Source organism: Falco peregrinus, chromosome 5 (genome assembly GCF_023634155.1).
Source record: "Falco peregrinus isolate bFalPer1 chromosome 5, bFalPer1.pri, whole genome shotgun sequence".
NCBI lineage: Eukaryota > Metazoa > Chordata > Aves > Falconiformes > Falconidae > Falco > Falco peregrinus.
Genome location: NC_073725.1, coordinates 51,605,831 through 51,622,715, shown reverse-complemented (window position 1 = coordinate 51,622,715; position 16,885 = coordinate 51,605,831). Strand labels below are relative to the sequence as shown.

At 40.1% G+C, this 16,885-nt stretch overlaps 2 protein-coding genes across 9 annotated transcripts in view; one reads left to right on the top strand and one right to left on the bottom strand.

Annotated features, from left to right (window-relative positions):
• The window catches only part of PFKP (phosphofructokinase, platelet), a 46,865-nt gene extending 44,834 nt beyond the window's left edge, over positions 1–2,031 (top strand). For 6 of the 7 annotated variants that reach the window (XM_055806997.1, XM_055807000.1, XM_055806998.1 and 3 more), the window contains 3 exons: positions 88–187; positions 829–934; positions 1,491–2,031. In XM_055806997.1, the coding sequence (XP_055662972.1) occupies positions 88–187; positions 829–934; positions 1,491–1,644 (360 nt within the window). In that variant the 3' untranslated portion in view covers positions 1,645–2,031. Of the gene's footprint in view, positions 1–87; positions 516–828; positions 935–1,490 lie in introns of those variants that run through there. The other variant, XR_008747646.1, reaches the window with a different exon arrangement.
• A 599-nt stretch (positions 2,032–2,630) lies between these two features.
• PITRM1 (pitrilysin metallopeptidase 1) overlaps positions 2,631–16,885 on the bottom strand; it is a 28,696-nt gene continuing 14,441 nt past the window's right edge. For both annotated transcript variants that reach the window (XM_055806994.1, XM_055806995.1), the window contains exons 14-27: positions 15,616–15,754; positions 14,405–14,521; positions 13,198–13,330; positions 12,391–12,511; positions 11,526–11,602; positions 11,041–11,206; positions 10,816–10,916; positions 9,741–9,861; positions 8,869–8,940; positions 7,430–7,542; positions 6,792–6,917; positions 5,366–5,511; positions 3,673–3,775; positions 2,631–3,105 (exon numbers count right to left, since the gene is read on the bottom strand). In XM_055806994.1, the coding sequence (XP_055662969.1) occupies positions 3,012–3,105; positions 3,673–3,775; positions 5,366–5,511; positions 6,792–6,917; positions 7,430–7,542; positions 8,869–8,940; positions 9,741–9,861; positions 10,816–10,916; positions 11,041–11,206; positions 11,526–11,602; positions 12,391–12,511; positions 13,198–13,330; positions 14,405–14,521; positions 15,616–15,754 (1,629 nt within the window). In that variant the 3' untranslated portion in view covers positions 2,631–3,011. The remainder of the gene's footprint in view (positions 3,106–3,672; positions 3,776–5,365; positions 5,512–6,791; positions 6,918–7,429; positions 7,543–8,868; positions 8,941–9,740; positions 9,862–10,815; positions 10,917–11,040; positions 11,207–11,525; positions 11,603–12,390; positions 12,512–13,197; positions 13,331–14,404; positions 14,522–15,615; positions 15,755–16,885) is intronic.

The window sequence follows — 16,885 nt, the reverse complement described above, 5'->3', positions numbered from 1 at the left end:
GCAGGCCGTTAACAGAGGTGACTGATACAATAAGGCAAAAATACTGGTTCAGTAACTAAACTAACCCATGCTTAAATTTTCACACAGGGCGGTGCACCTTCACCATTTGATAGGAACTTCGGGACAAAGATTTCTGCAAAAGCTATGCAGTGGATCTCCAAAAAACTGAAAGAAACCTACCGAAAAGGTGCAGAAGTATTTGGTGCTCTCTCTTGTCCCTGTCTCTGATTAGCTATCAGTACGTAGGACTGCTGTACTATGCAAACATATGAACGTATCTTAGTTTGTTAGTCAACATATACTTCTGTCCCCCTCCAGTATGATTTTATTGTTCATTAGTGCCTTGCTGTGCTTCCTGCTGTACAATTTCCCCTCAGATGAAGTCAGTAATTCAGATAGCTGTTTTTTTATGTCAGTGTGATTGCAGTGTTTCATGTATGAAGGAATTGATGGTTATATAGTTACATCTGTTCTTCCTTTTTGTTTCATGGTGGCTACATGGGAGACAGAAGAAGGTAATATGTCTTCTTTGGGAATTTTTGTAAAGGACTATTTACTAAAATCTAATTTAAAACTGGATGTTAAAATTCAGTCTTATTGTTGCCTAATTACACTGTATTTTCATCGCTAATCACCAAAGCTGAACTAAAAAAAGTGAAGATCTCCTAACCCTATTAAAGTACTAATTGATGTTTTACCATTACATTAAATATTCAGTAACTGGAATTAAGCTGCTATAAGCTTCCTATTCAGTTTAATTACGGACAAATGGTATTTGCCCTTAAAAGTGTGAGTAAGAAAGATCCTGAATTATTTCATTCCTTTCAGGAAAAGTATTTGCCAATACTGATGACTCTGTCTGTTTGCTGGGAATGCGTAGACGCAACCTTGTTTTCCAACCAGTGGCTGAGCTCAAGACTGAAACAGACTTTGTGTACGTACATGCTGCTTACATTTAAGCATTTGGACACAGGCTTCCTTTCACCACATCAAACCACCAACCTCCACAGTGCTGACGCACAGCCCTTTCCAACCGTTTTTACTCCACTTCTGCCTTTGGCCTGCATTTAGCCAGTGATTCATTTCAATCATTCTCTTTTCTAACAGCTTTGTCTTCCTCCTCCTTGTACTTGGAAGTCTCTTGTTAGGAATTCTTGGGAGTCCACTGTTCTTCTAAATCTCTCGTAGCTGTCTTTGCTGTAACACTTAGAATTACATTACTTCTGGCACAGTTTAGCAGGACAGCATTTTTGTGCTAAATCTAGTATTATGCTTACTTATAAGGAACATCTTCCAGTGAAATCTGTTCATTCCTTCAGTATTCTGTCCTCATTTCTATTTTGGGTCAGTATTTACATCCCACCATAAATGTCAGGATCTGTGTGATCTTAGGAACGCCATGACTGTTACTATTGTCAAATGCATTTGTCTAAGCAGCTAAGTAAATCCTCATCTCTTTTTTTTTTTTCTCCTCCCCCCGCTCCCCCCAGACACAGGATTCCCAAGGAGCAATGGTGGCTGAAGCTGCGACCCCTGATGAAAATCCTGGCCAAGTACAAGACTAGTTACGATGTTTCAGATTCAGGCCAGCTGGAGCATGTTGCTATGCACAGCCCAAAGGAAGCAGAAACTGGAGCCATCTAAACACATCACTTTTAGATTATTGTAATAGATGCACATTGTGAGTAACAATGCTTTAGAATTGTTACAGCTTTGTTTTGTAACATTTAAATTATTGTACCAGCACTTTACGTGAAACAAGACATTCAGATGTCACACAGATTTTGTCCTATATTTGTGTTATGTTTGAAACAAACCCTAGCATCTAATGGATAAGCACCATTTATTGATACTACCCCTTAACAGTTCAGTGCAACACCGTTCTATGCACTCTGTAAGTTACTCATCTACTGCACTTTGTTTCAGAGTACTTACACCTCAGAAAATAAGTGTAGATGCCTAGCTCTGTGTCGAGTTACAGGATGTGCTTAAATGTATCTGAAGTGAAATAAAATACTGTTGCAAACATCATGAGTTGTATGCACCTGCTTTTAAACAATGGGGGGAATGGTGCTTCATGAAGGATTCTCTGTACCCTCCAGCGAAGGGAAGAAGCAGTTGCCCTTTTCCCAACCATGCAGGCAGCAGTCGCAGCAGGGCAAGCGGGTTGTGTTGCTGATTAAGGATTAGGCTAGAACTCTGCACCCTTTCTCCTTACACTAGTGTAATCATCCCTGTATAAGCTGGTCCTTACTTCATGCTTCCTTTCTCTGCTTCTTCAGGACAAAAACCCCATTGTGATGAAGGGTAAAACAGATTTTTGAAATTAGGCTGACAAACAGGGCCAAGATCATTTCCTCATGCCACCTCATCTGTTAACTAGACCTTGACAAGAAGTTAAATACTAAACCATGTCATATCAAAACACAACTGAATGTTGCCCAAATTGGCAAAATAAGTGGAACGGAGCATGCACTGTATGCTGACTCAGAGATTTGTCCGCTACGCTGCAACTCACTACAAACTTGGCTCGGTGCAAGGTGGAACGTATGGCCACAAAGCTCCTCTAACTGTAGGTGGCTTATGCAAAGGAAGCTGAAATTACCACACCAAAGAATGGAATCTGTCACTATGAGAGACATTGTTCTTTATATATCCAAGAGCAGACATTACTTCAAACAAACACCATTTACAACTATAGAGTTTTACATATACAAAAATATTTAATTTATATGGGATTCATATATGGTTGGAGGAGTGAGTCTTCAGAAAATACTAAGGTCTGTCTTTGCCATAGAGAGCATGTAATTCTCGTTCTCAAATACTGTATGGTTAGAAAATTTTTCACATAGTTATTTCAAGAAGGACAGCTTAGCTTGTATGTTGGACACTTAAAAGCAGCAATGAACATTTAACAGCGCTATGGTCCAACTTAAAAGTTACTAAATATACCTTATTATATAGTGACACAGATTGGCATGTTTTGTACTAGCTCAATGTTCAGCAGCAATTCATCGTTTGACCCATGAGGGATCTCTGGCGATATCTGCATTTTCTGGGCCAAGTATAGCTTGGCCACGAGTGCTCTTCCCAACAGCAAGATACCTGCAAGAAAAAAAAAACAAAAACAAATGAGAAGCTGCTGCATTCAGCTAAACAAAAACACTCTCATCTTAGGACAAAGTGCTGTCTGACACGTATCTCTTGTCTGCATTTAAAAGCATCCTTAGGATCTGCAGTGGGTTTTCATCACAGTATAGCAGTCTCCTAAGGTGCAGCCCTAACCAGCCCGTCTCTTTCACCATGCATTCTTCAGTAGTGAATTCTTACATCCAAAGTGCAGTTCAGAAGTTAAGAAAGCACAAAATGTTACGAGTCTAGAACCAGCTCATACAGCCACGAGCTGGATGACTGAGTGTACTTGCTCTCCAGACAGTGTCTGGATCCTTCAAAAATAAAACAACTCCCCCAAATTCAGAATGCAGGAGGAGTTACATCTGCTAAAAGTCAGTAAGTGGGACATAACTAACGTCTCTCTTTCTAGGTTACAAAACACCAAGGAAAGAAATCCCAGAACTTTATCATGACAACTTTCACAAACCTGTTTTCTTCAAGTTAGGTTTTTGTCCCGTTTTTCAAGTAAACATTTTCCTAAATTGAGCACAGACTTACTTGTTTGACACCTCAACTAGGTTATCATTGTTCACAGCAAAAAGTTGTTCTCTGTGCAACTGCTTCATTTCATCTGAAATCCCATGTAAGAAATTATCCATTCCTAGAAAAAAAAAAAAACCCAAAACCCACAGATCACTGCACTGGAATCTCAGCTACGGTTAAGTGCATGAATGAGTGCAAACTAAGAAGGTACATGTGCTGGGAGGGAAGAACAGACACTACTGTTAGACCATTGTTCTGGGACAGTATCTAACTGTAAATCAAATATCAAAGGTTAGAACTGGACAAATTGATTTTCTGAGGTAGGAAGAGTTTACTATTTAGGGAAGAGAAGAAAAAAAAAAATCATATTCTATTCTGGTAAGTGATTTTGTCAAAATCCAGAAAACCTAAGCACGATTCATTCTAAGACTCTCAGAACTTTCTCAGAACATTTTAGCCAAGCTGCATTTCGTGAAGCTTCTATTTTTATTGTGAGAATAAAAAGAGAACAACAAACTCTTCACATTTGCCATCAGTTGTAATATATGTGCAATGCAAAGGTTTGGTCCCTGTTTAAAGAAATAATAATCCAAATCCAATAAAAATAATCATAGAAAAACATTTTGTCATGCAAATAGTCACAGGGAATAAAACAGGGCTTGGGAGGACATTTGTCAACTAGTCCAACCCCCTGCCCAAAGCAGGGCTGGCTTCCCAGCTGGATGCGGTTGTTGAGGTCCTTACGCAGGCCCCAGTGATCAAAGTAACAGCAGCACGAAGGGACAGGTGCTTCCCTCTGCAGCACCTTCCAGGCCTACTGAACAATGTTCTTCTATCAGCGTTTCTCTCAACCTGCCATAGCTCCACTAAGATACAGGTAAAAGTATCAAAGAACGTAAATCGACTTCCACAAACACAACATTCAATATGCAGCCATTTCACTCGTATGCACCTAAAATTGATTACTTTTTTAATTGCCCAGACCAAAACCAAGTTCTGTCAGCTGAAAGTCAGCTTTGTTTTGTGTTCCTGTTTAATAGTGCTGATACAAGTACATATCAAAATAATGCTAATTTTAACCTTATAATTCCCTTATATATAGGGAAGGAATATATTCTAACTCGGCAAGTTAAGCTGAGAATGGGGGAGGAAGGGAAAAGGCAGGAAAGCAAAGCAACATGTGAGCAAACTGAAAAGATGTTGAAGATACTACCAAGCCATCATAAGTAATGTTGTAAATGTAAAGATAGCACCCTCCACTGCAGCAGGCTTATGCTTTAACATCTTCAAATAAGTATGCACAAAAGGTTAGTAACATTCATAGTCAATATGCATACTTTCGTCAGAAAATAATCCTTCGGCTTTTTTTGAATCAGAAAACCAGTATTTCTTTTTATTTTCCTGCATTTCATGCCCTTCCCAAGCCTAAACTTGTTTGTTTAATCTACCTCCATCTCCTGGCTGTATTCACCTGACACCAAGGAGCAGTATGAACACAAAAACTTCAGCAGACAGACTGAATGCTTGTGGAATTTCTGAAAGGAGGCAACAGGAATTGACTGCTTTGTTCGAACTGCATTTGTCTTGCATCTGCCAAGTACAAATTTTATCAAATGATACAGTTTAGCAAACTATTTTCTTCCCTTTAAACGTAAATAATAAAAAAAAAATAAATATTGGCAGCACCGGGCGCCTGGTGAGAATATACCTTTATCTGAAGGAGCTATTGGTGCATCTACAGCAGCAAATACTGCTAGCTTAGCTTCGTTGATATCTTCTTGTGTGAAATCTCCAGATTTAGCCCATTCGACTGCTTTTTCAAATGTTTTCAAGGTGGCTAATGAATTTGGGTCTCTTAAAACAAAAACAGTAAGATTAATTACTTCAGCCTTACAGAACGAAAAACTAATTGCTTTGTTCTCATTTCTTTCACAATGTGTCACACAAACATATATACACAGGGATTAAACCAAATTATAAACTTCCTTTTTATGTATAAGAAGAGGTTTTAGGATTGGGTTCTGTGGGTTTTTTGTTGTGTTGTTTTGGGTTTTTAGAAGAACAGAGTGTTATAAACCAGGCATGTTTTGAATTTACAAAACACAAGTGAAGCAATTTCAGTTGTCTAAAAGTAGTTCCAGACAGTGTACAGAGAACTGCTATTAAAAAAAAGATTGTAAACCAGCACCATTTACAATGCATTATCAATTTGCTGCAACAGCTTAGTAAGCATAACTGCCATTAGTATCAACAACAGTAATATTTATGATATGCCGTATCTTCTCTAGAGTTGCTTTTCCTGCTACACCTGTTTTCGCTCTCTGTAAAACAGGTGCAACAGGTTAACAACTACTGAAATACCAACCAGGACAAGTCCTACCATGTTGAAACTTCATAGAGAGGCAAGGCTGCCCAAATTTTAGCAAGGAAGCTCCACCAAGCACTGTGCTAGGCTGCCTTTGGTCTAGGGAAATTAAGCCAGGACACTATAGCCACACGACATTTTTAGTGGGGGTTATAACTGATCTTTGATACCTCAAAGTTCAAATTTCATTCAAAAGTGCTTTAAGACCAATGCAAGGTAACTGTTCTGGGCTGGCAAAAAAAAAAAAAAAAAAAAAAAAAGAGGAAAAGAAAAGGAGAAAGCAGTTCTAGCTCATCACCAGCAATGCCTTCTGCTGAATCTCTGATGATTCCAGCCAGTCAAAGGAAGCTGCACATTTTCAAACTCAGGACCTTAGGGAACATCATTCTACTTCCTGGTCTCAAATTTAGGTCTTGAATTCCCTTTTTTAGGGCCTCCTCAACCCAGTAAGAAACAAGCGAAAGCCAGTTTTACATAAATCTGGTACTAAGACATTACACATCTAAGTACAGAGATACAATGGTTGCTACCAGCAGAAATAAGTTAGGCTTTCCCAAGGACACAAACCAGAGAAGGCAAGGAGGGGTTTATAATATGCCCTAAGCAACTACTCTTAACATCATCAGCACTGAACCACTTTCTTGTCATTTCATTCTTTTGGTATCACTTCATCTCGAAAGAGAGCTACAACTAATCAAAAATACAACACACACAAGTGCACTCAGTGGTCCCCACAGACAGGAACAGGAAGGAACTAACCCGCTGTTACCTGTAGGAGTAGAAAGTGAATACGCCGTTGTGGCTAAGTTTAGCACCTCCGCCATAAGCCCCTCCTTTCTCTCTGATTTCTCGATGTAGGAATTTAGCTGTCATCAACCGTGCAAGAATTCGAAGGCTGGAATCAGAGAAATATCAACAGTGAAGATGTTACGTGAATTGGTCAACAGTAATACTCTGAACTTCCTCTAAAGTTCACAAAGATCCCTATTTGCAGTGCATTGCTGCTTGTAATCTACAACAGTAACAATACTCAAAACGTAGTAATAGCTAAATAATATGACACCATTTTAAGTGGCACTGCTTTGGAACATTCCTTGACTACTTTCACTGATTTCACTGTGATGAAATAGGAGAGCAGCCTCCTAACCTTTGTAACATGCGAAAGGATTGTCAACTCAGACACATCCAAGTAGGCAGGACTGTTTATTTGGAAGTTAAGGGACAGCAGCCCCTCATTACTTAATCTCATCATTTACTAAAACAGGGCGTTTCTAGACCTAGCCATGCAGAAGTTGCTCTGTAAAGATTTTGTGGCAAGCGCACTGCAAGGCACGTTCTATTGACATTCCATTTTCTGTGCTCCACCTAACCCCTACGCAGAAGCTCCCTGCTGGTTCTGCTACCCACCTTGCATAGTCTGCAGCTGTGTAGGGAACTGTTCGAATGCATTCCCCAATATAGTTCACTGGGAAGGGCAGTACAAAATGGGTCTTCATCTGGCATGGTTTGAAAGTAGGATCCTAAGAGAAAAACACATTACTGTCACAGTAGCAGAGATGAGACAATTTATCCGTTTGGTAACTGTGGCTTTTTTGAGAACTATGACATTCTGCCAAACATACAGACACAGACATGCTAAACACACTACCTGACCTACACTGCAACCAGTGACGTTTCACTTGTGCCCGTATCAGCAGTCCAGCACACAGAACTGCCCTGGGAAACTAAAGTACATGGACACTGTACATTGGCTATACATCCTTGCACACAGCTTCTCAACTGTGCAGACCTTGTATTACTACCAGAGAGCTGGTAATAATGCTTCCCCTGCCACGCCTTTACTTTGACCGAAACAAGTGTTCCTAACTCTCCACTTCTATGTCCACATTAGTACATGGTGACATCACATTTTAATCCATTTACTCAATTTTACATACTGGGAAGAGGTTCAGAAACTGAGATCCACAACAAATGCAAGCCATTTATGAACACTGGCAGCTATATGAACTTCTGCACAAACATCCCCTGCAATAAACTCAATTCCTCCTTACAACCCCACCTCCACCTCTTCATGTCTCCAGGCCTCACAGCACTCGCTTCTTTGCCTCTTTCACACATGCACGTACTTGTATATGTGTGCTTACTTAAGCATGAGCAGAGCCTTACACATCTCCAGCAGCTTTTATGACGCTGTTTCAATACTCCCAAGCCTTTCTTCACTTCAGAGACCCATTCCCAAGCCCCTCACACAACTCTGGCTAGTTGGGCCAAGCATAGCAACGTATACATGTTGGTCAGCAACAAAACCATGAGCTGAGCTTTCCCTGCCTTCTTCTCAAAGTAGAGCTCAGGGTATGTTAATCTGTTTTCTCTCCTGTAGCCAAACGCAGATTTTCATTTTTACTGAATTGTCACCAATGCTCTTCTGCCAGGTGTCACTCACATTCAGAATCATTTAGGGAGGAGAGGAAGGAAAGGAAGGAACTAACTAGAAGTGACCACACACGAGCCCGGTTCTGAAAGAAACCAGGTTTACAAATAAAACAAGTATCACTTACAAGAGACGGCACAAGTGAGTATTTGCCTGTACGTACAGATGGTGGAGTCACCTAAATGATACTCATTCCAGAACCAAAGGGAAGATAACAAAAAGGATGACATCAAAGGATTAAGAAGTTTGATGGCTAGTTTAAGGAAACAATCCAGTCAGAGGGTGGATCTGAAGGGCACAGCACATTTCAGTGGTGTGCTTCTAACTAATAAAAGAATCTCTAACAGCTTAAGATGGACCATTAGTACCCGTAAGAGCTCTGTAACACCAGTATTCCCAACAATACTGTACTTACATTCACTAATTTCCTTGTGATCTGCAAACCAGTAAGCGCTTCATTTCCCACAGGTCTGACTTCTGAAGATTTCTACAAGAGACCCAGCTCTCATATTAAAAGATGACTTAACAATTTAGACCAAGAATACTACAAGTGCAACCCCAGCCACTCAAACCTCTTCGAAACTATCATCAGACTGTGTCTTCACAAACCTAAGCAAGCTACTTGATTACTTATTTATATTTGAATTTCTAAGCAAACGCCAAATAAATTTCCTTTCAAGAGTAATTTGGCACTGAAAGACGACAAGACAGAGATTAAATCAGGCCGAGAAAGTTTCAGACTATCATTTCCCGCATGGATAGGAAACTGGGAGCTTATGCCAGTCTCATCAGAAATTAGGACGAATCTTCGTATTGACAGAGCGGATCTTTTGGCAACTCTATTGAATGAAGCACATTTTATGCCAAATGTCCTGAACACCCAGATAACAAGACAAATTTCTACACAACTGAGGAACTGCACATCATGCACCATTTCCTCTTGGCCAACATTTCAAGTAAAGCTCAGCTAAAAAAGAAATTACAGTTTCATGTGACAAAGAACAGAAGAATTTCTTTTTCCACATGCCACAACAAAAGCAGTAACCTCAGGGTAAGGCTTGACACCTGATCCACAGGATTGCTATTGCCCGTTTTATTGAGGTGAAGACAGCCTCTGTGGCAAAACACATTGCAGCATATCACAGAGCTGCCTCTTGCAAATTTCTTCAGATATCTTTGTATGGGCACAGTACCAGAGTTCAACGATCTCCTGATTACACAGTGGTTTTTACAAGAGGTAAGTCAACTGTATTTGATGCCCTAGTCACAAATGAAGTAATGTCTTACCTCAATCACATGGGGACGAACAGGTTTTCTCTCTTTTTTACTTCTAGCTATACCCTTTATAAATTTCTCTACTTCTTTAGAGGCTTCTGGTATCTGATGAGGTGTTGCATTCACTGAACATCTGTTAAAAACACATATCAAGTTTTTAAGTATGGTTTTGCGATTTTGGACAGTCCTTTATAATTTGCACCACTTTGTGCTCCTAAACATTTCCTACTCAATCATCAAAATGTTACATCTGCGGTCACTGATAATCACTATCACAGAAAAAAGCAAAATACTCATAAATCAGCATTTGATGTGCAATTAAAAAAAAAAGTCACAGTCCAATTGTGGGGTTTTTTTGCTTGCCCAAGAACACATTTGGACTTTTTAGCAGCAGCTGTCAAACTATTCCTGTGCACAGGACAGGACGACATCAGTTTTGCGAAATACAAGTGTCTCACAAAGAAACTAATGCCCTCGGTATTCTCTCTTCACAGGCAGACTTATCTGTATGGTTCAAAACCATGGTATTTCCATAATTTCATTCATCACTTCATGCTTTGCAAAACAAAACTTTGCAACTTATGTCACTCCAAATGGACTTATTTTTGGAACTAATGTGTCCGATATTAAACACCTTAAAGTGCCCTCTTATTTTTTCCAATATATTCGTAAAGCAGATTTCAGAATGCCACTGTTTTCCTTTTAGGAGAAAAAAAATCCAAACTAAAATGTATTCTACTGTTACAAAACAACAGAACAGTATTTGTCCAATGGGCACCTTGAAGGGAAAAAAAAAGAAAATGACAGAATTTTGAGTATTTCTGTAAAATCGCCCAGGCCATTTACACACTTGTGGTACCAGTTACATACGAAATTTGCCGTAAGTTTCTCATACCTATTAAAATTGAACAAAATAAGCCATAGCTACAACTCTGTAAGCAAGGAGGATTTAAAGTAGTAACATTTTTCCACAGCTCTTCGTTGCACAAAACCCCAGTACTCCATGAAGCGCACTGAGAAATGCAGATCCACAGGCCATGGCCTCTATTTAACCTAATGCCCTTTTTTCTTTTTAGCTGGAACACACCTGATGTTGTCACTATTTAATAAATACTTCTTAATGCGTGGTAGTTTGCGTAGTATTGGTTTAATATCAGACATTTCTGCTATCCTCTTCATCAGCTTCACCTGTGTGGGAAGGGAAGGCAGAAAGATGACAGATTAAGCCAACAGAAAGAATTAGCGAAAACAAGCACTGTCATTCTCAAGTCAAGGATTTCGGCCTTGCTGAAGGATGCCATCAACTTTTTACCTGATCCATCCCACTGAACATTTCTTGCAGTTCTCCAGAAGGTGTAAGGTTTTTGCTGGCTCTAATAGAGGCATATAAATGCCCACAATCTGGAATCCCGTTTGACAGCTCCTGGGCAGTCTTCTTAACCAGCACCCTGAAATGCTCTTCCTCCTCAAACTGGGGGCTGAAAAATAGCAGTATCAGCTTGCTAAGTCTCATGCAAAAGCACACCAATGGAATTTATAATAACGAATCATTCATCACCCCAAGTTCAACAAAGAGCTTTTAAACTGTCAGCTCTCCATTTAATCCACTATACAGTCATGCAAATGATGGAATACTCAGGTTTAGCAACTGAGAACGACTAAAAACAGTTATAAAAAGAAATCCAAAAGTACAACCTCTAAGAAGAGAATGGTTGGGGGGAGAGTGAAAAAGAAAATAAAAAGAGAACCCTAAAATACATGCAAAAACATGAACAAAAGAAAACCAATGTACTGTACTTGTTAAATATTTCACTCCATAAATGCATCATGTCTGGCAGATTTCTATCCAAGCACAGAGATGAAAAGAGCACACCCTGAAGAAAAAATAAAAACAAAACAGAAAAAAAAAGGCTTCACACAAGACAACCAAAGCAATGGCCTAAGAAACGTACAATAACTTTCATGAAAGTGATGCAGTGATGCCAACCCAATGTTACAAATCACAAAACCAGTTTAATGCAGGCTGTGCTACTAAACTCAGAGCAGACATGAAACGTGACTGTTCTTCACACAAAGTAAGCCTGTCAGTTCCTCCTTAACAGAAACAAAAATTCTTATTTTTCACATCAAGTACAAATAAAACCGCTCTAAGGGTGCACCTTTCTGCAAAGGAGTCCTCTAATTCAACTCCAGGATCCATGGGGAGCAGAACACAGCAGCAAACCCCCAGGTTAGTCTAAGAATAAACCTCAAGAAACATTGCTAGGACTGTTATGCCCAATACTGACACCTAACGATCTTGTAAACATGCCATGTATCTGAACCACAGCAATCTCTGTGTATAAAACTAAACCATTCTCTCCTCTACCCTCTGCTTCCAAACCTTTTTACAGCACCCACAAATATGGTGACAGATGCTAGTGAAGCACTGCCTTAAAACAGACAACCACATCAAGCACAATCCACATCAAGCAGTCCCCTTAAGATGAAATACTAGATTAATTCAAATGTCAAAATTCTATCTTACACAAAAAGGCACGAGTCCTTTTATACAGTACATTCTCAATACACATTAGGTGATCCTCTGCTTGGGAGCCGACTGACCCTTAACTATAAAGCTGTTATTGCAAGTGGAACATCTTGAACTTTATGATTAATCTACCTGTTCATACACATCCAGGTGTGAATCATCTGGAATGATATGTGGGCTGACTGACATCCCACCTGTTTTTAGTTCTATTTTCTGGGCTTGTTCCCTGTAATCAAGGGCTCCACATCCCATCCTGTGAAAAACAAGAGAGATTTATTTCCATTTTCAGTGGATGCCAAAACCAGGATCCATATGGCAATACTAATCTAGCAACTAAACAACTTGGAGCGTTATCAAGCAAACATAGTATTTCACATCTTATAAAAGCTTCACACCAAACTTCTCCATTGAAACGTCCTGTTAAGTCAAAATGGTGTATTAAAAAGTGTGCCTGTGTACAGGCTTGCTACCAACACCCACATGGAACTACATTAATAACATCACATAAGCTGTTAACACTAATAAAAAAAACCAGATTCCTCCCAGCCCAGGTTACTTGTTCTGGTCTGTGCCACTCTCTCCTATGATGGGGCCAGGGTTTCTGCAACTCGCATGGTGAAATTAGACCAAAAACCTATCCAAGTGAAAACCTTAACTTCTGCTAGGGTATTTTTAATTGTTATGACTTTTCCAATCTGCTCAGGGAATACTTGTGTTGATGCTGAGGAACAAGGCAATGCAGAGATTGACAGAGAAGGGGAAAGGAGTTGGCAACTCCGTAGGGAACAGGGAAGACCACTGTTTCTGCAGGACACCAACTTAACAGCATTTCCCTCGTATAATAAGAACAGATGCTGAAATTATTAAAAGCAAGACTGTTTCAGTAAGCTTTTTGCTTACAGCCTGTTGCTTCAGCTTCTAAGAAAGTAAACCTCTCACTTTGTAATGACATTGCAGAAGAGTGGCACGTATGGTTTGAGCTCCTCGGGAAGCGTGTTCAAGCTGGAAACAGCTCTGAAATAAACCACTCCGTTGGTCGGCTGAGCACAGAACTGCACAGGAATTTCATCAGCTAGGGATGAAAAAAAGACAAAAGCAAAGAACAACCAACAGCTTCCTACTATAAACACATAAGAGCAAAACAATTTCTTACAAGATCTTCCCATCAAGAGTTATTTTCTGTTGACACTTCAGAGCTACTTCTTGTTTAAGCTGCACTGAATGCTGGACTGAAGGGGTTTTACTCTGCCTGTCCATGGTAAGGCAAAGGATACCTGGACAATCTGAAGACAGAACTCTGTTGAGAGAGGTCACATTTCAGAGGTAATACCCAAACAAAGGAATGGCAATTTGTTTCTAAACAAGTGAAGACGTTTTTCTCCCTTATTTTTTGCCTTCACCACCTCAAAAGCTGGGGAAAGCAGGTTCTTGCACTGTACATTCTCTCTAAGCTAAGGCATTAGAATATACACATTAGAATTTTCATAAACCCAGGTCATTTTAGCATCAAAACTACACAGTACTTGATACCTGCTGGCAATTTTGGGTGGGAAGTGTCCATTAGAAACATATTACAGAGTAGTATTACCCGCAAGATTCTGGCAGAACTGTAACAAAACTGAGATCTACAATTTCCTGTCTCCTATCAGTCCATGGGGTAGCCGCTGCCAAAGCAGGGAGAAACTTGGACTGAAGTTATGAAGAATGATATAGATTTCTTTTTCCCCCCATGTCTCCTGTATGTCATATTCTGTAAAAAACAGGTAGGGAGGGAAAGCGGTAAGGAAGGCTCGCTGCACAAGCTGCCAATAGTGCTGCACCCTGGTTAAGTCTTTGGAAAGTGGGGAGATTGCTCAAGAGCAGTGGGGCATGCCCCGAGAGACCCCTCTGACTGTCAGACCCCGGGAAGGCAGGCGGCTGGCTGGAGCTGAGCACAGCCCTGCATTGCCCCTCGGAGGCGACGGCAAGAAGCTCCGGCAGATCGGGTGCAAACTGCCTGCTGCAGAGGTAGCGGACTGAGGGAAAGGACCAGAAACAGTAAGCACATATGCTTTGCAAAGAGCAAAAAGAGCAACAGCTGGGCACACAGCTCAGTAATAATCCAGTAGTGCTGCTCTTCTGAGGACAAAATAGTGGTTACACCAACCTGCGAGTGTGGTCTCCAGCACAGTGAATGGGATTTTAGGCTCAATGTCGGACACTTTTAGAGCGGGGAGACAAGAGGTATCCTGAGGTTTGCTTTGAAGAGCGATTAATTCCAAACCTAGTAAGGAGAGCAGAATACCACTTCGTCATTTTCAGCTTTTAGTGTAAGTGCATTCAAAACCCACTGAGGTGATGCAGACACAAAAAAGCAAGAGTTTGAAGTTTAGAATTTTCTATCAACAATTCTTTCAAATACTTTACTGAAACAAATTCTGCAGATCATCACATCGCAACACTTTGTAAATTCTCTTTCCAATCGCCCCTTCACATCCTGTTTACAGCAACATTCAATTTAAACCCCGAAGAACTGACACCTGTCAGGCCATCCTCTCACCCAGCTCTGCGAACACCAACCCAGGCAACCCAGACCTTGCAGGTAAGAACATCTTTCTAAGCCATTCCCCCCAGTTCTTACCCCAGTGCTCTGTCAGTAACTCATGCAGATAAATTGTGTTTTAATTTTATATTTCAGCCTTTCAGATTCTAGCTGGTCACCTCTAGTACTCTAATTTACTTTCGTTACTAGAAAGCCTCATCCGATCTTCTGCTCCCCTATCCCCCACCTAGTACCAAAGCTTTAGAAGATTAACACCGCTTTTTTGGAGGATTTCTGTGACTAGATCACTGTTTTCATAAAATCAAGTGACTGCCCTGGGTTTCCAAGTTTAAGTTATTGCCCAGAGTAAGTTAAACAACGTTATTTTTAGAGTTGGCTTTTTAAGTAGAAAAGGTAAGAAATAAAATCACAAAATGTAAGTTTTATAGGAATATGAGGCAGACCTCATCTGCTCAAAAATAAACGGCTTCAAGGTAACTAGTGGGATTCATCTTGTACTTAGTGCAAGTTAACATGGAAAAGAATAAGCAGATCAATATTTTGAAACAATTTCCTTTCTTCTGCCCAACTGGAGATGTTGATCACTGTATTTTTGAGTGCTAAAACTAATGGAATACACCAATCGCACATTGTAGTGTAAATACTGCACCGCATAGACCCGTAACACATACACAAACTTCCAACAAAAATCATCCCTTTCAGATCAAGTGCTGGAGAGTGCCTGAGAATTTAAGATATTCTATACAGCATCAGCTAAAAAATTGGCTATGCTTTTAAGCTGCTACCCCCTAAAAAATATGAAAAAGCATGTTAACCTTTTTCGAAGATTTCGGTTTTTTCTTCTTCAGAAAGAGCATTGACCTTTTTTGCCAGCTTTTCTGCTTCCATTTTTGCTTGTTTTTCATGGTAGTCCTCCTCTGGACTCATTGACAGAGTCAATCTATGTGGATTATCCTGCAGAAATATATCCCAAAACAAAGGATTATTAATTTTGAGGGCAACTGCCTCCTGTTTCACCTCAGATTATTGCTTCATCGACAGCAGATAAAAACAGTCTGCACCACTTGGCTTGCGTATTATCAAAAGTATCACAAACAGGTGATATGAACTCTTCACACAGAATAGTCTGCTGCAAGGGTGGGGAAGAGAGACAGCTTACCACAAGAACAAGCATGGACAACCTTCTGTGTAATTTTAGTATAGAGTCAGAGTCCCTCAACAACACACAGTACTCATTAGTTTAATTACATCAGGGTTAAACAACTGTACATAAAGCTACAGAGCAGCACACCACACGTTTTATCTGGAGAACGTTCTAAGATGGGGAATCTGGTTAAATCCAGAAGGGTTTCATTAAACACCTCTTTCAACCTGCCCAAGCATGAGTGCAGAGAGATCCCATATGATGCAAAATGTGCATGCCTTATCCTGCTCAGAAATACTTTGCATCAGTCTTGCTGCCAGAGAACTCCATGCCTTATGCAAGTGTCACAACCGCTGTTGAATTTCTCTTTGTTTATACCAGACTATGCAATTTTAATAACAAAATTACTCAAGCAGCTTCCATTTTGTATAATAATGAGAGGCCAGTCAAAAGATAGTGACCTCAAAAGCTGCCCATTTCAAAGCAGGAGTCAAACAGCAACATCTGTCACTGACAGACACTGCCAATAATTTGGGACAATGTAAACTCATAAAACAGAATTGGATTGTCTCCCCCGTGCTTATGCGGAAAGACTACAGAAACCTGACTGACTACAGAGTTTAGAGGGGAATGCAGAATTAACCAGACATATTAAAATCGACAGGATGAACAGCATTCTCTGCCTCACTCCTTGTCTTCCTGCTTTATTAAACTCCAAGCACAATGTACAACAGCGCATAATTTTGTGAAACAAGAACATTCAGCTATTCTCATTACTTCCTACTGAGTCATGTTTTTCCCTTAGCCCCCTCACCAGAACTGCATAGTAAAGAACATTTTAACATTTTCAAAAATACTGCACCTGTATTTCTTCCCTACAAAAGCTAAAACTGTAACAGCTCCCTACTACTTCCAGACATTAATAATGCCTTTAGGAAAAC